This window comes from Lemur catta, chromosome 11, assembly GCF_020740605.2.
Source record: "Lemur catta isolate mLemCat1 chromosome 11, mLemCat1.pri, whole genome shotgun sequence".
Lineage (NCBI taxonomy): Eukaryota > Metazoa > Chordata > Mammalia > Primates > Lemuridae > Lemur > Lemur catta.
This window is the reverse complement of record NC_059138.1, coordinates 13,074,183-13,090,834: the sequence shown is the minus strand read 5'-3', so window position 1 is coordinate 13,090,834 and position 16,652 is coordinate 13,074,183. Positions and strand designations below refer to the sequence as shown.

Below are 16,652 nucleotides of genomic sequence, written 5' to 3'. Positions count from 1 at the left end.
AGGCTGGCCCTGTGAGTTTGCCTCCAGAAAGAGGAAGGGGCCTCGTGCAACAAGGCACGGTCACTCCAATGGCATAGGGCTTGAGGAGCGCAGTGACTGTCCCGCTCCGCCGTGGGGTGGCTTTGTGTCTGTGTCCCTCACAGCCCCTCGGTGAGGCTGGCTCTTCTTCCCTCTTCAATGGGGTCTGTGTATTTGTGTCTTAATGCTGTCAATGTTTGCCTTTAACACTTTAAGAAATTCTGTCTGTGCCCCCTTCAGTTTGGAAAAAAAAAATGATTCATTCCTTATTTCTTAATTTCCATTAAGTTCTTTGTCCCATAAAAATAAAAATAAATAAATACATAGATACACACAGACACACACACATACACATGCAAATACACTATCTTCTTAACACTCTGGGTGCAGGAGGAGGGAACAAAACCCTGAATAACCTTCCTATCATCAAGAAACCCAAACAACCCTCGGACTGGGGGAAGGAAAAAACATGCTGGACATTTCTCTCTCTCTCTCTCTCTCTGTTCCAATTAACCTCAAGAAGTTCCCATTCTGAAGCCTGAGAGAAGCTGACATACAGAAAGGAGAAACATGGAGTATGTTTCCAGATGTTATCACTCAGCAGCCTCCTGGTTGATATGCTCAAGTCTCCCCTCAAAAGGAGTGGCCACCCTCACCCCCCACGCTTCATGACCCAGCTGGCCTTGGCGCGTCAGCCACCGGCCATCAGCCACCACACGGGGCAGCAGCCACCACCGTGGTTTCCCCTCTGCCACCAACATATTTTCCTAAGCACCACCCCTCCCTGAGTCCAGAAGCAGAAGTCAGCGTTACACACCGGGCACCCAATGTAGGCAGAGTTGTGGACACCGGGGGGCCTTTTGTAAGTGCCATCACTGTCTGTGGTGATGAGTCTGTCCTTCTCAGCGTCGGCAGGACAGCCGTTGACCTGGTGTTTCCGGCGAGGCTTAGGAGACCGCTTTATCCGTGAACTGCCAGGAAAAAAAGAAATTATCTTCATAAGAAATAACCCTCTTGCCACTGGCTTACCAAGTAAGCGCTAAGTGTTTTCTCAGTACCTACAACGTGCTGGCCACTGTGCTGATGCCTCCTAAGAGACAAACATGCAAGACACGGTTTCTGCTCTAAGGAAGCTCAGAGCCTACCTAAACAGACTCATCAGCACACAGGGAACAACAGAGAACAATACCAGGCAATCCGTAGCCATAACATCATCCAGTTATATTTGGATGTCCAGAAAGCAAAGGGGTCAACGTGAGCCAGCAATGCCAGGCTGGCTCCACCAGGCCTAAACTGGGTCTGACCAGTGAGTGGGCCCTGCAGCCCAGGAGCTGTGGGAGGAAGATGGGAGGGGCAGTCACCAGCATGCGGCAGGAAAGGGGAGGCAGGTGACCATCTGGGGAACAAGGAGGTGCCCCCCTCCTGGGTGGCAGTACTGTCTCTGTGGCAGACAGTGGAAAAGAGCTGGGATGGAGGGCAGGCCCTGCCTGCGACAGGAGCACAGGTTCCACACGGCAGGCAACAAAAGCCATCTCAGGATGTGAGCAGAGAAGGCCATAATGAGAGAAGTGTTTTAAAAAATGCATCTGCGCCCTGGGGCAGGAGCCTGGGAGGCTGGGTGGGGGAAGGTAAGACCCCAGACCTTGCAGAGGACTGTGAGAAAACAAATGAGTCCACCCCCTGCCCCCAGCAGCCCGGGTGACTCCCCAGGAGATGAAACACGGAAGTGAAAGAACAGGTGGCGGGAAGAGCCCAGGAAGCGACAGAAGGGGCTGCTTTGAGAAGGAAAGCATGAGTACAGCTGTAGACATGCTGCATGTGAAGAGGCAGCTTAAACCCAGAGAACATGTTCTGAGGCAAGTGGGGTGCAGAGGACAGAACAAAGCAGGGGCTTCTACACCCCGGGGCAGGATGGAAGTCCTCCTAGCTGCCTGCACAGCCTTTCTGCGCCTCTCCAACTCGTTTTCAGAGACTTTTACATGAAAATGGACGGGGCCCTTTTGTCCCAGGCCCTACGACAGCAGAGAGGGGCCCCGTTCTGCTCCTGGTGGCAACTGCGCGCCCGCCCCAGCTGTCCGGCGCAGGACCCCTGCCCACCTCTTCCTGGGCTCTATGAACACCGAGGGGACGCTGGCCGTGGGGTCCAGGATCTTGTCAATCTGCATCTGCGCCCTGCGGTACACCCGGTGTCGCTCCTTGGTGTCGCCCGAGGACAGGTCGTCCACGACCGGGAACTCGTAGTGCCCGCGGCGCTTGGCGCGCAGCCGGATCTTGTTGCGGTGGTGCTCGATCTCGGACTTGTGCCGCAGCGCCGTCTGGATCTGCGGGGGGCGACGGGAGGGACGACAGCCGCGGGTGGCCTCAGGGGATTCGGAGACACACGCGTGCGAAGCCCCTTAGGAACGCCGTGCTGCGACATTCCTCGGCCCCACCCCTGACCTGCGGTCTGTGGGCCCCACGTGGGTGACGTGAGCACAGGCGCAGCCCTGCAGGGACAGGGACCTGCCACCCCAACGCGCTTTATTCCCAACGCGCTTTATTCCCACCACTGCGTGGTGCACAGGAGGAAGTATTTTCACTGTCAGGGGGAAAAAAATCACTCAAACCTTGGAAATTGGCCAGTGACAATTTTGAAGACACATATGTCTGGTAACTAGATACAATATGCCCTGAGAATAAATATTTTCCATACCCACTATCGCTCCTTAAGAGATTTCTAAATAAGACTGATAGGTGCAAAGACGCCGTGTGCGCCCTACAGCAGAACACCCACCTACTGATAATCCCCTGGTGTTACCCACACTAGCGCCTCACACGCGACCCCCCCCACATCCCCAGGGTGACACCCACAAAAATGGAGACACGTCACCACCAGCCACATGGGACTTGAACTAGGTCTTAACGAATGAGGAGGATCAGAAGGACCAAAGTCTGACTTTGTAAGGGGAGCTGCTTCAGGTTTGCCATGTTAACTCTTCTCTGTACGTCTGCCTACGTGTCAAACACTGTCCTTGAACAGCACCTGATCTAAAACAAAATGTGATGTTTTAAATTAAGAATCCTTGACAGTAGCTCATATCTTTACTAATCCATGGACGTTGTACCTTTCACTCATTTTCAAGCACTGACCAAATCAGAATGTGTTTTTAATGACATACTTTTTAATAAAAACAAATACCTCTTTATTGATTTTGTTGGTTTCTGCCACGCGGTCGGCCGGCAGGGGCCGCTGAAGCGGGGGTGCTGGGATGGGCTGCATGGCGATCAGCTGGATCTTGCTGGGCACCCGCCGACTGGCCTCCGAGGGGCGTGAAATCCTGTCCACGTGCTCGAAGATGGAGGCTGAGGAATGCTGCTCGTTCCCTGAGCTGGGGAGTGGTGGCCCTGGAACAGAAGGAAAAGCAAAAAATAAACACATAAAGTCATCTTAAAGAAATAGCAAATAATCCAAATTATGGATTATTCCTTAAAGAATCCTTGATCAGCCCCTGACCAAAAATACATCTCCATTCCAAGTGGCAGAGTACTTGAAATTTCACTATTTGAGCTTAAATAGTCTCGGTTAAATATTGTCTCTTCCAGCTTTATTCAAAATTACAAATACCTTTAGAAAAGATGTGAGGAAATCATTATGTCACTCTGTTTCAAAAACTATCCTGTTTTGCCTTAATATGGTTCAGAACCTTCCGTAAGAAAAGGTAAAGGACATGAGGAGCCTGAACTTGCTCTGGAGTCAACACACAATTCACAGAACTTTTAGAAAAAACATTTACAGCAGCTCATAACTTCTACTATCATCTGTGAGGGAGGCTCACTGGAATGATATAAACTTGTTGCCAAGGCAATGAGATAGACACTGTTGAGAAAACAAAAGACAAGGGGACTGAGGACACACAGGCATGTACTAGTGAACAATGCCCACTTCCGGCTTTTCTGTTCTGACGTGGAAAAGAAAACAAAGTTGAAGACACATAAGAAGAAAAAGGTGTTGCCTGAAGGGAATTAGTTCCCACTTTTTAAAAAGAAATGAAGAATACATGTAAAAATGGTTAAAAGGGTAAATATTATGTTATGTATATTTTACCAGGATAAATTTTTTAAAAAACTAATCAGACCTGTAGAAAAAGAAGACATTTAAATGTGTAGAAAAAGAACAGAAAAGAAATACTTAAAAATGTCAAGAGAGACTGAATCTTGGTATAATGGGTGCTTTTCTCCTATGTCTTATATTTTCTGTAATGGGATTTTCTCTGAGTATTATTTTTATAATAAAAATAATCCCAATAAACTTTAATTTTAAGGAGGGAGGGAGAGAGGGAGGGGGAAGGGGGGAGAGGCGGGGGGGGAGAGAGAGAGAGAGAGAGAGAGAGGGAGAGAGGGAGGCTGAGTGGATTGGAAGAACCAGTTAGTCATACTAAGATCAACTGATCCCCTCCCTCCCTCTAATCAGCCACTGTCACCTGGATGCTGCTTTAAAATAAACTACCAGCAGGCCAACAGAAGGAGTAAGAGCATGCAGAAGCTGTTTTTAAACAAAAGCATAAATGAAAAACATAGAGGTTTCTCCTCAGTGTAAAAAAGACAGAGTTGAGCAAAGCAGTAAGCAACAGTAGTTGGTATTTCATATAAGGAATGCACATCAGTGGTGTGTAAGTCTTTGTATGTTCTCTCAATTTTAATTATATTCCTTTGTCATCCCAAGCCATTAGAAATTATTTTTATGACTGAATGACTGACGTCTCTCTTAGCAAGCAGGCACAGCTATCCGGGTCCCAGCTATTCTCAGGCTTTCTTTCCCTGCCCAGGCCTAGAAGGAGCCTGCCCGACTGTGCAATGCAAGCCCAGCCAGGCACCACCATTCATCTGGTGGCAGCTACTCAAGTTGCAGGCATAATGTCTAAAAGGAGATCATTAGTCTCTCCAGACAAGCTAGCCTTGTTAACCAAACTTACACAGTCACAGCAAATGTCACAAAGGGTGGCCCATTAAGCTACTGATTCCTAAAGAGGAGATCACTTTTCCTCCAGGGTGGCAGAGAACTCTGAGTTGCTGGGAGACAAAGGTGGCAGAGGAGAAAAGGCCCCTCCGCACTGTGCTGTCAGCCCTGCCCGGGTACCACCAGAGCAGCGGCCTGTGCCTGGGCTCCTTCCTGTCCACACTCCTAGCCCACACTCTCCCCGCTGCGGTCACAGATCCTTGCTTCATTGGTCACCAATTGCAATAGGAGAAGCAGGGGATGCACAAGCCTTAGGCCTCTAAGGGGCTAAGTGGAGGAGGGGAAGGTAAGAAGTACCAAAAAGCCTCAGGCTTCCATACTGCCTAGAGCCCAGCCCTTTGAAATGGCTGAAAAGAGGGTTTTTTTTTAATTTGTAACACATTTTTTTTGTTGTTGGTTGTTACACATTACACAATTTTTTTTTAACCTACACAGATAATAATGACCAATGGAAAGTACAATGGACAAATACAGATTGATGCTGTGGGAATCTGGCCTGAAGGCAAGGAGGGACTTTGGATCAAAACTCCTTTCTCTTCAAATATTATTTTTAAAAACTAATGATAAGAAATTGCACTATGTAGTCAAGAGATCTACTGTACATCATGGTAACCACAACTGGTAACAATATACTATGTATTTGAAAATAGCTAAGAGAGATTTGCAGTGTTCTCACCACAAAAAAAAAAAAGTATGTGAAGTAATGCACACAAGTCTGTCTGGAAAGTAGCCAGCCATTGTTAATATAACGAGACCGGTTAGCGCAACACCAAAGTAACCTGGCAGCCAAGGAGAGTGGGCTGGGATGTGCATACGTGAACAATGACTAGTCACTGGGGCACTAGATGCCGTTGAGTGCGCATGTGTACTGTGTGGCCGTCGCATTCAAAATGACTGAGCGAGCAGAGAAACGAATCTGCATCAAATTTTGTGTTAAGCTTGAACATTCCTTTGTGGAAACTATTCGGATGAATCAGAAGGCTTTCGGGGACAATGCAATGAGTGCAGCACAAATAAAAGTGTGACACAAAGGCTTCAAAGATAGTCAAGAATCTCTTGAAAGTGATCCACATTCTGGAAGGCCTGCAACAAGCAGAACACCTGAGAATGCTGAATGTGTATACAGGTGAGGTTAAGAGACGCTGGGAGAACTGTGCAAGGTCACGAGGTGTCTACTTTGAAGGGGAATGAGGCATCCTTGTCCTATGTACAATGTTTCTTGTATTGTCTTCAATAAATGTCTCTATTTTTCCTATTACATGGCTGGATACTTTCTGGACAGACCTCATATGTTAAATAGCTTGATTTAGCCATTCCATAATGTATTCATTTATTAAAACATCACTATTTAGCCATAAAAAAATATGAAATCCTATCATTTGCAGCAATAGGGATGAGCTTGAAGGACATTAAGTAAAATAAGCCAGGCACATAAAGATAAATATTGCATGTTCTCACCCATATGTGAAAGCTAAAAAAGGGGATCTCACAGAAGCAGGCAGTAGAACAGTGCTTACGAGAGGTGGGGGAGGGCAGGAGAGAAGCGGCAATGGCCAAAGGTTGGTTATCAGATACAAAGGCATAGCTACGAGAGAAGGAGTAAGTTCTCACGTTCCATAGCCCTATAGGGTAACAATAATTAACAATAATTTGTCATATATTTTCAAATAGCTAGAAGAGCAGATTTTAAATGTTCCCAACACAAAGAAATAATAAATATTTGAGGTGATGGATATGCTAATTACTCTGATTTGAACATTACACATTGTACGCATGTATTGAAATAAATATGTACAACTATGTGTCAATTAAAAATAATAAAAGCAAAAACACATCATGTTATATACCATAAATATATACAATTTTTACCTACTGATTAAAATAAAAACTTAAGAAAGAAAAAAATAAATTTCTGCTCCTTAAGCAAAAAAAAAGAAAGAAATTATACTATAGATAATAGGACAATGTCAACAAAGCAGAAGGACAGAAGAAAAGTCAGTTTGAATTACTGAAATGCCAAAGCAACAACACATTTTTAAAGAAATGCCATTTCACTATCTACAGGCAAATATAGTCGCATCTTTACTAATGCATGGGTCACATTACTATCCTGTGAGGCAGCAATCACATTTATCTCATCCTCATTGCATCCCCAGCACCTAACATCACAGGCGCTTAGTTAGCACTTGCTGAATGGATGACTCAATGACTACAGTCACCGCAACTAAGTTTATGCAAGTTGACTTTGAAGAGGCCCTAGGAATCTTTAGATTATCAAATATGACATGTCCGATTTCCTTAAGTACTAAGTTTGACAGTTGATATTTCTGACATTTTACTCTGACACTTGTTTTATGTTTATTGTGAAGGTACATCCTTAGTCTTTCAAATGCACATTTTGGCTTGTGATTACCTTTCAAATTTTTTTTTAGAGTAATTTTTGTGAAATCATGGATAAGTCAAAAATTTACATTATTTTCAAATAGGAGTTCCATCATGGAACCAATGCAGCACAGGCAGCTCGAAATAGTGTTTGAGAAGGATGTGGCTAATGAACGCACAGTATGTTGATGTTTTGAGAAGTTCCATTCTAGTGAGTTTAATCTTGAAAATTAGCCACGTGGGCAACCTGAGACCAAGGTGGATAATGATGAACTGAAAGCTATAGTGGAAGCAAGTCCATCTCAACCTACTTGTGAATTAGCAGCAAGGTTTGACATTACTATTCCAACGATATTGGACCATTTGAAACAAATTGGCAAGGTAAAGAAGCCGGATAGATGGGTTCCACATGAATTACACAAGCATCAGAAGAGAAATCATCTCAAAGCTTGCCTTTCTTTGCCGTCATGACATAAAGGCAAACCATTTCTACACCAAATTGTTATGTGTGATGAAAAATGGATTCTTTTTGACAATTGCAAGCATTTGGCACAATGGCTGGTTAAAGATGAAGTGTTGACACACAGTCCAAAACTGAATATTCATCAAAAAAAGCTAATGGTGTCTCTTTGGTGGTCCAGCACTGGTATTATCCATTACAGTTTCATGAAACCTAGTCAATTGATTACAGCGGATGTCTACTGCAACTAATTGGAAGAAATGATGAGGATTCTTGTGATTAAACAGCCAATATTGGTCAATAGAGACAGGCTAATCCTCTTGCAGCAACGTTCGACCACATGTCACACAAGCAAAGCTGCTCAAACTACAGAGGCTGGACTTGGAAACTCTCTGTCATCCACCGTATTCACCAGACTTGCACCAAGTGATGACCACTTCTTCCAGGCTTTGGACCACTTATTGCAAGGAAAAATATTCAATTCTCAACAAGCTGTGAAAAAACACCTTTCGCAATTTCATCGCCACTCACTCTCCAGGTTTCTTCACTGCTGGCATGGACAAGCTACTGTTAAGATGGCAAAACTGTGTGGACAGTTTAGGTGCACACTTTGATTATTTGCATTGCTTCTTGTTTGCAATATAAGAAACTACACTTTTAATTTGAAATCGGACATTTCATATTTAATGACCACCTAGAAGACATAGAGGTTGACTAAGGCAATAAACACAAATATCTTAATGAAAAGATGAGAATTATACTTTATGATCTTAATCATTTTATAAATGGGAACTCCAAAATTACTTTAAAAACTTTGTAATTATATGGAGTCAATCTTATTAAAACTATTAATTTGCTTTGTAAATTTTTTAGCATGTGCAAAAGTAAATGTCACCTTAGTGTCCACATGAAATTCTAGAATTTAGAATTGTGAATTTCAAATTAATGAAGTTCTAACTACTTAAAAAGTATACAAAATACTCTGTATTTTACAATCCTTACCTATTTGGTATTTCTCACCACAAAAAAGAACACTTGACATATTGATAAAGAGGAAGGAGAGCTCTGTAATTTGTACATGGACACAGCAATGGTAGCACAGCAATACTGTCACCTCCTATCTCATCTCTCCCATCACATCTTCAGTAAGGGTAGCCAGTTATAATGATGTGACTTATTTTAAAGCTGCAATAACAGTGAACACAGTGATATTTGAGTGAATAATCTCGCAGGGGTCCATGGATGGTTATAAGGTCATGCATCACCGTCTAGTCACCTTCTAAAAAACAGTCAGCTGGGAAAAGAATAAAGCACAACTTTGAATTTACCAAAACGGAAACAATGGTCTTTATTCAGCTTCCATTGCAAGGTGGGTCTTTAAAATGCCAGATGATTTGGGATGGCTGTTAAAAGCCTTGCCAAGGCCAGCATGGTGGCTCGTGCCTGTAGTCCCAGCTACTTGGGAGGCTGAGGCAGGAGGATTGCTTGAGACCAGGAGTTCGAGGCTGCAGTGAGCTAGGATCTTGCCACCGCATTCCAGTCTGGATAACAGAGTGAGACTAGGGCTCAAAAAAAAGAAAAAGAGCCTTGCCAAGGAGCCTAAATAGAGCTGGAGGCTGTGCTACCTGCAGTAGTGAGAGGGCACGCTGGTCCCAGGGCACCATGGAGGAAGGTTCTCAAGCCACTTCCTGCCTCCATTATGCAAGTCACTTCATTATAACTTGCAAGAAAGGGAGGATTATTACGTGAATTACAAAATAAATCAAAAGCTATGATAAAAACTCAGAATCTTTTTATAGGGTATTTAAGTTCTATGCAAGCAATAAAATACCTTTATGGCAGCATTAAAGCTATCTTATGGCACCTTTTAAGAAATAAACAAAGTTTTAAAAGTGAATTGATATTTGTAGTGGGAAAACTATCTTCCTAAAACATGAAAATAATACACAGATTCTGGAGTCTCTTAAAATTATAATGGCAGCACCTGAGCTTCTAGTATTCACAGAAACATCTGATCCACTTGGATCCTTGAATCTGATCCACAGTCCACTCCCAGTCCCAGAGCTGAAAGGCTTACTACCTGGATTCTGAACATATGCTAAGAGTGGTATTTGATTTTTGTTATTCTTGTAGAATATACTGGTTGTAATGCTATCAGAAGGAGTTAAATAAAGGCACTAAAAGCAAGGTTTTCTCAGATAAGCAATGAACAGAAATTGAGAAAATCTAGAGCTCTTTTTTCTTTTTCAAATATTTCTTTCCCAGGACCAAAACCAGATTTTAATCCTTTCTATCTGAAACAGTACACCTGTTACCATGGTGTTAAATAATTTTTAAGATTCTGTGAATGGGATCCAAAGAAAAAAACACTTCCTTTATTCTAAGGGGATACCTTCTTAACATTATAAAAGAACCATCCGGAAGGAGCTGGAAGGAATCTCAAGGATGAGGTAGTTTAGTCCCACGGGAGCCTTGAAGGCTCAGGGACTTGCCAGGCCACAAGTATGTCAATGACAAAAGAGGCCCTTGGGCTTCTGTCCAGAATCTGCTCATTTATAGAATACAGTTCACTCTGCACTACATTTTCATACAGAGAAATTTTTGATTAAAAAATGTAAGTATAAAAATTACTATTAAAAATAATATCCTGAGGCTTCCCAATTATCTCTGCATTACTGAAACATAGTCCTAAAATATAACGAAGCTCCCACAAATACAACAGCCATACTAGTGCATTTATTTAATAGAATCTATTAAACTAAAACCAAGGGACCTTGCCAGTGTGCAAAAAAAATTTTCCAAGTCTTTTTAGACCTGTGAGCATAGTTTTATTATAGGGCATCGGTCTCACGGTCATACTCTTAGAAGGGCAGCAAGGTTCATTTCCTACCTGGCTACAAAGCTACATGTGAACCCCAGTGCAAATATGCTAAATCATCTGATCACACGAAACTTCCTCCTGGAAGAAAGATCTAGGCATAGGACTAAACATAATGGGCCTAGACCTACGAAAAATAAATAACTTCCTAACAGTGAAGGCTGTGGAGTCCCTGAACTGGTTCCTAAGAAAGTCACTGGATCCTGGGGCAGTTTTTGAGACTTTGGCTTCACTGTGATTCCTCCTTGACCTCTGGGCAGGAAAATTGGTCAAGACTCTAAAAATGAAGCATGAAGTGAGATCATTAACCTTAAAACATACTCGGTGAGTCCCTAAGCTCTGGCACCAGTCCCTTGCCTCAAGGCAGACACCAATACAATGTCAGATGGTGACAAACGATGTTAAGAAATTCACCATACAAATGATGAATATTTCATTGTGCAGATTTCTTTTTTAAAGTTTTACTTTTAGCGTTTGAAGTGCAGTAAAACCCTAGCCTGCTGGAATCCCACAGTGACTACGTTCAAGGTGGAGAACGAGCAGAGTCACAGACCGCTCTGCGGGGCTCTGCGGGACTTGCCGTCGCTGGCTGCTCCCGGCGTCTTGTCTCCCACGTCTCTCTCACTGGACTCTTCGCTGACCGTCGAGTCAGCGTCTGAGGGAGAAACTCTGCAGACACAGAATAAATTGCAAACGTTAGAAACAAGGAAGAATGAAAAGAAAAAGGTCACATTAACTTGGATATGGAAGTTAGGCTTCTGGGCAGAACCAGTAGAAATCAAACAGTGCAAAAAATTATTTCATGGTACAGCATCTTCAGGGCTCATGTTAATACCGCAGAGTCGCCTCCTGAAGACGAATTAGTACGGCTCACTAAGTGGCTCAGCAGGCTGCATTCCAACAAATGCTGGAAAACCAACTGCCAGACTGGAGGACAGTCCTGCAGCTACCAGGACCCGAGGCCCAGCCCCTGGTCATTTCCAGAATGACAGTCTGGGTCTAGCATGAGTTGGATCAAAGAGGACTGGGCTTCAGGCCTGGTTCAGGGTTAACTGGGTCTGCAGAATCCCTGAGAGGCGAGGGTAGTTCTGCAGCCACTACAAATAACTCCAGATCTTTGAAAGGCACCTACACTTAGAACACTTAGGCAATGACCACTACTGAGGTTTGATTCTACATATTAAAAGCAAGGGTATCATAGCACTCAGCTTGCACTAGGCTAGGGAAAATCCGTAGTCAGTTAGCACCCTGTCTCCCGAGGCTCCCTGGCTTCAATGGCAACGTGAAGCACCAAGACATCCTGGTGCCCCAAGGGATGCTAAAACATTGTATATTTACCACGCAGACCATTGAAATGTCATAACTAAACTTACAATGAGATCACCAGGCGAGAGAAAAAGTACTTCATAAAATTTTACTAGGGTATTAAATAATCTTTAATGATTCAATTTATTCTTAGCCTGCAAGATAATTAAGCAAATAGCATCTCTCTACATAACTCATTTTCTTTTGTAAAATCGTGCTCTAACATCCATTAAATTCTTAAAAAGAGGCTGGAACCCCTGAGGTAGGTTTTCTGATTAAGATAGAAACCATGACGTCGTTTCAAATATCGTTATGATAACATACTTTTTTGCTCTTAGCAGAAAAATCAGGATTTAGAGTTCCAAAGCTCAAAGGCCGGCTGACGACGTGAGGCCCAGTAGCCAAAGCCCGATGGTACCTTGATCTAAAGTCGACTTAACAGAACCTGCTTCTGAACTGTGTCCTCTTGAACACAGCCGCAGCCCTTCTCCTGGGATCAGAGGGCGATGAGGGACTTCTGGGCAGCTTGGAGAACTAATAAGCAATTCTCCGCATGCTTTACTTTGATAGAGGAATGGAAATAAATTGGCCCCGGGGAGCTAGGCAGGGAGGAGGCGGTGAAGAGTCCCTGCAATATGCCAGCACAGGTGACAACATGGGCAGCAGGAGGACTCGATGAAGGTCACCTGCAGAAAAAGCCCTGAAGTCTCCGCCCGCCACTGGCATCACAGGCGAGGGCAAAGAGGCCCGCACTGGCTGAGCGTGCACCGAGCACCATGCACGCCTACACCGCTTCCGACATCGTCTCCACAGGGCCCGGCACGCTCCCCCCAGGATACGTACCCTCGAGCTGGCTGACCCCCAATCAAGTCTGAGGACACCACCAACCCATCACGGTGATTCATGATCTCAAACACTTTGGGGGGAAAAAGATCACACGGCCTCCCTCAGCAGCCCATTAGAGGGGGTTTGTGTGCAACTTTGGGCAAGTCATCAGTCTCCGAGGCTGAAAACAGAAATCTGCTCTGCGATACAGAAGGACACAGAAAGCCCGATAATCACCTTCCTCTGTGACGGATGTTCTTGGAGGGGATCTTTGCCTTGGGGCTTGGCACGTCTCCGTTTTCAGAGGGCGTGGTGTGGTCCTTCACAGGTCCTGGCAGTGGCGCTGGCTCATGAATAATCAGTATGTCGTCTTTATTGTGCTGACCCAGGTGCTGCTTAGCAAAATCGAAGCCCTTCACGCTGGGGATCTGCAGCTAAAACACACACACACACACACAAGATCATTAATCCAAAATCTGAGGGTGACAAGAGGAGCCCATCATCTGACCCAAGATTATACCGGCAATTCCACCAGTTCAAGTCAACAAGCAGCTCTAAAACGTCGACTGTGTGCGAGGTTCCGCTTATCCCTGGAGTTTAGGGAGAAGACAGACACTTGTGAAAGACTCAACAGGAGTGCAAGGATTAAATACCTGGGCATAATACAAAAGACATTCCGAGACAACACCTGACCCTTTGTCACAGCAGCATACACAGTAGCCACGCAAGTCCAGAGACAGCAGCAGGGGTGAGATATTCTTTACAGGGAAATGGGGACTTGAGCTAGGGCTTAAGGACAGACAGGACTTGGAAATAGAAAGAGGAGGCTACAAAGAGCATGGGATCATGTCAGGAACCAGAGAATACTCGAGGCCTGGGAAGAGATCACATCAGCTGCACTGGATGAGTCAGAGCGTAGCAGAGTGAGAGAGAAGTCAGGCCTGTATACAGAGGACTCCAAAAATGCCACCTCCTAGAGCTTGCCCTCTGGCCAACAGGAAAACCACTATATATCTCTAAACAGGCAGATTTCTAAAATCCAAGGAGACAGGACACCAAGAGACCAGTAATAGGGTCTAGCAAAATCACAAAGACCTGAGCCCAAAATCTTTGCAATGAAAACGAGAAGGAATAAACAGCTCTAGAAATCAGGCAGAAAGACCTAGAAGCTGAACAAACACAAGAGGCAAAGGAAAAGAACGAGGCCACTGATGAGTCGAACATTTAAGGCAGGGTACCCTGAACCGTAGAAGTGACATTAAGGGAAAGAGGTGAGTCGTGAAGGAATGATGACTTGAGATAAAATGATAGGTTTCATTTTAAAGTCGCTTAGTGTGGGATGACAGGAAAGGCCTCAAAGGACAGTGGCTTGATGTAGCTGGAGATGGAGGACCAGAGCCTGGGGGAACTTCCAGGCTGAGAGGTGACTCTGAGAGCCGTCTGTATAGAGGTGACATGGAGGGCAGCTGGCATTTTCAAGAAGACTACAGATCCTACGGGTAGTGCTGGAGAACATCCAGTAGTCTGGAGCTACGAAGAGGAAAAGAAAGCAAGGAAGAAAATAGAATGTGACTTCAAACAAACAGAAGAATTTGGAAAGTTCAATGTAATAGAAGCCAAGGGAATAAATGAAGTTGTAGAAAGGAGTGGTCAGTAGCCATAATGAAGCACAAAGCTGAAGGAGAAAAGGGTCTTCAAGAAAGGTCCCCCACTCACACTGGTGGATGCAGGAGCCCTCCCCGGGGACACACAGCAGCAGCCAACACCAAACCCACGACCGAGACCCCGTGAGCCTGCAACCAGACTGCAGGCCTCAGCTTCTAGGCCTGTGGCAAGACAGGAAAGACACTTGAAGGTACACAGAAATGTGGACAGTATGGCACCATTTTTGGTGACATTTTTCATGACACTAAAAGTACCAGGGGTGAGTATTAACAGCTTCCTTAATTGGAGCTTCCAGAGTAGAGAATAAACTGCACATGAACAGTCGTCCAGGGGCTTCCTCAGCAGGAACGCCGCGCGCAGACCAAAGCCCCCGCCAGGCTGTATCCACACCCACAGAGTCCTACCCCACACAAGACAAAGGCCAAACAGACAGAAGTGATTTTTGACAGTAGCAAAAGTTTTCGTAATATTTGTGAGAACTTTATGCACAAGTGAGTGGCAACACCAGTGGCTTAGGTTTGTGGCCCAGGGCTTTTTAGCATTAAAAAAACTAGGATCAATGGGTAGAAGGAAAGTAGTCTGCAATAAAGATTTACGCCAGCAGAGGGGGACAAAACTTACCGTAAATACAGTTTACCAAATGTTGCTTAGAAACAAAAGGCAAAGACTGACGTGCCTATATTTTCTGATCAACGAGCTCACTTTAGCTCACATTACAGGAGCAGGCCACCCCATCACTTGGGCTGTTTGTGAAACTGGCAACACTGTTTTGCAAACGATGAACCCAAACCTGCCACTCCATGGCTTCCCCGTAAGTTCCTCATCCCAGATGTGGACCAGCAGAGTGAGCTTCAACTGGTCTACTCGAAGCCCTGGGGGCAGACACACTTCCCTAGGAGCGGGCAGCTCTTCTAAGGGGATCAAATGCCACATGCACCTCTGGACATGCTCCTACCTATGACAGATTTTCCTGGGAGCAGAGCGTGCGCCTGCGGACTAGGCAGCTTGCTGGCTCCCCTCCTACCTTCCCCTTCCTAACAGTCCTGCTGCCACTTCACAGGGAGAGACCCACCTCTTACCCACGCAGCAGCTTCCCACAGCGCTCTGTCTAGATGTGTACAACCTCCAGAGTAACAAGTAAAAAGATAATTCAAAACGCTGGTCTTGGCAGACCCCCTGAATCAAGGCACAATCAACTTGCCATGTGGCTTCCTTTCTTCTCCCTTAAAGAAATAAGGAAGAAATGTAGCCAAGAAACAGGATAATCCAGCCCCTGCTGGGATGATGTGAATTCAGGCACTCTGTGGAGGGGACAGCAGTGGCAGTGATGTTTTTACTTTCCAGCCTCACCTCTACTATCTCCCAACCACCAGAGAACACTTCACCCCGCATGAAAGTCCACCGAGAACAAAGCGAAGAGCTCGGCAGTGAGAAATCCTGAAGGCACCTTCTCGCACCATCCAGGAGCTAAGCTCGTGACAAGGCTCTGTGCTTATCTGTCTTAGAAGTGGAAGGTTCAAGACCTGTTCGACAGTTTGCTGGAAAATGCCAATGTGCCAACAAGTCCGGCAGTTCACCGTTCTCAGGAATGAAAGGCCGTGGCAGGCACCCTTGTTCACCAGGTCTCAGTCTGGGTCTTAAAACTGTATTTCGCATCAAAAGGAAAGAGGAGTAAAATATCTATGTTTACTGCTGAAAGATCAAAATTATAACTTCAAATCAAAGGAACAAATAATGGAGCTAAGTTAGTATTATGCACTTTCTTGAACATTTACTCAGACTCACGACGTATTTTCATTAACCTATTTCAAATGATTACTGGATACTGCAAGTCTGTGTTTCAGTCACTTGAATTGCAAGTCTAGCTCACTATCCCACGTAACCCCTTCTATGCTTGTTTATTTGTTATCCCCAAGTACTTACTAGATTTAGATTAACCACACAGCATCATGTTTGGGTTCTACCAAAAATTACATACTTATCAGCAATCATCAATGTGCCTTTTGTAAACCCCGTACCTACAAGCCCAATATTTTTTCCTCTTTTGTTATAAATTACCACAAAGATTCACCCGCACTCCTAAAAGCAAAGCATCTATGCATGTACAGGCAGAGGAAAAATTA

The 16,652-nt window shown here is 44.7% G+C and overlaps 1 protein-coding gene across 1 annotated transcript in view; it reads right to left on the bottom strand.

The window, feature by feature from the left end:
- KIAA1549 (KIAA1549 ortholog) overlaps window positions 1-16,652 on the bottom strand; it is a 103,418-nt gene that overhangs the window by 25,945 nt on the left and 60,821 nt on the right. The window contains exons 11-15 of the mRNA XM_045564137.1: window positions 13,102-13,298; window positions 11,288-11,403; window positions 3,197-3,402; window positions 2,116-2,339; window positions 836-989 (exon numbers count right to left, since the gene is read on the bottom strand). Coding sequence (XP_045420093.1) covers window positions 836-989; window positions 2,116-2,339; window positions 3,197-3,402; window positions 11,288-11,403; window positions 13,102-13,298 — 897 coding nt within the window. The remainder of the gene's footprint in view (window positions 1-835; window positions 990-2,115; window positions 2,340-3,196; window positions 3,403-11,287; window positions 11,404-13,101; window positions 13,299-16,652) is intronic.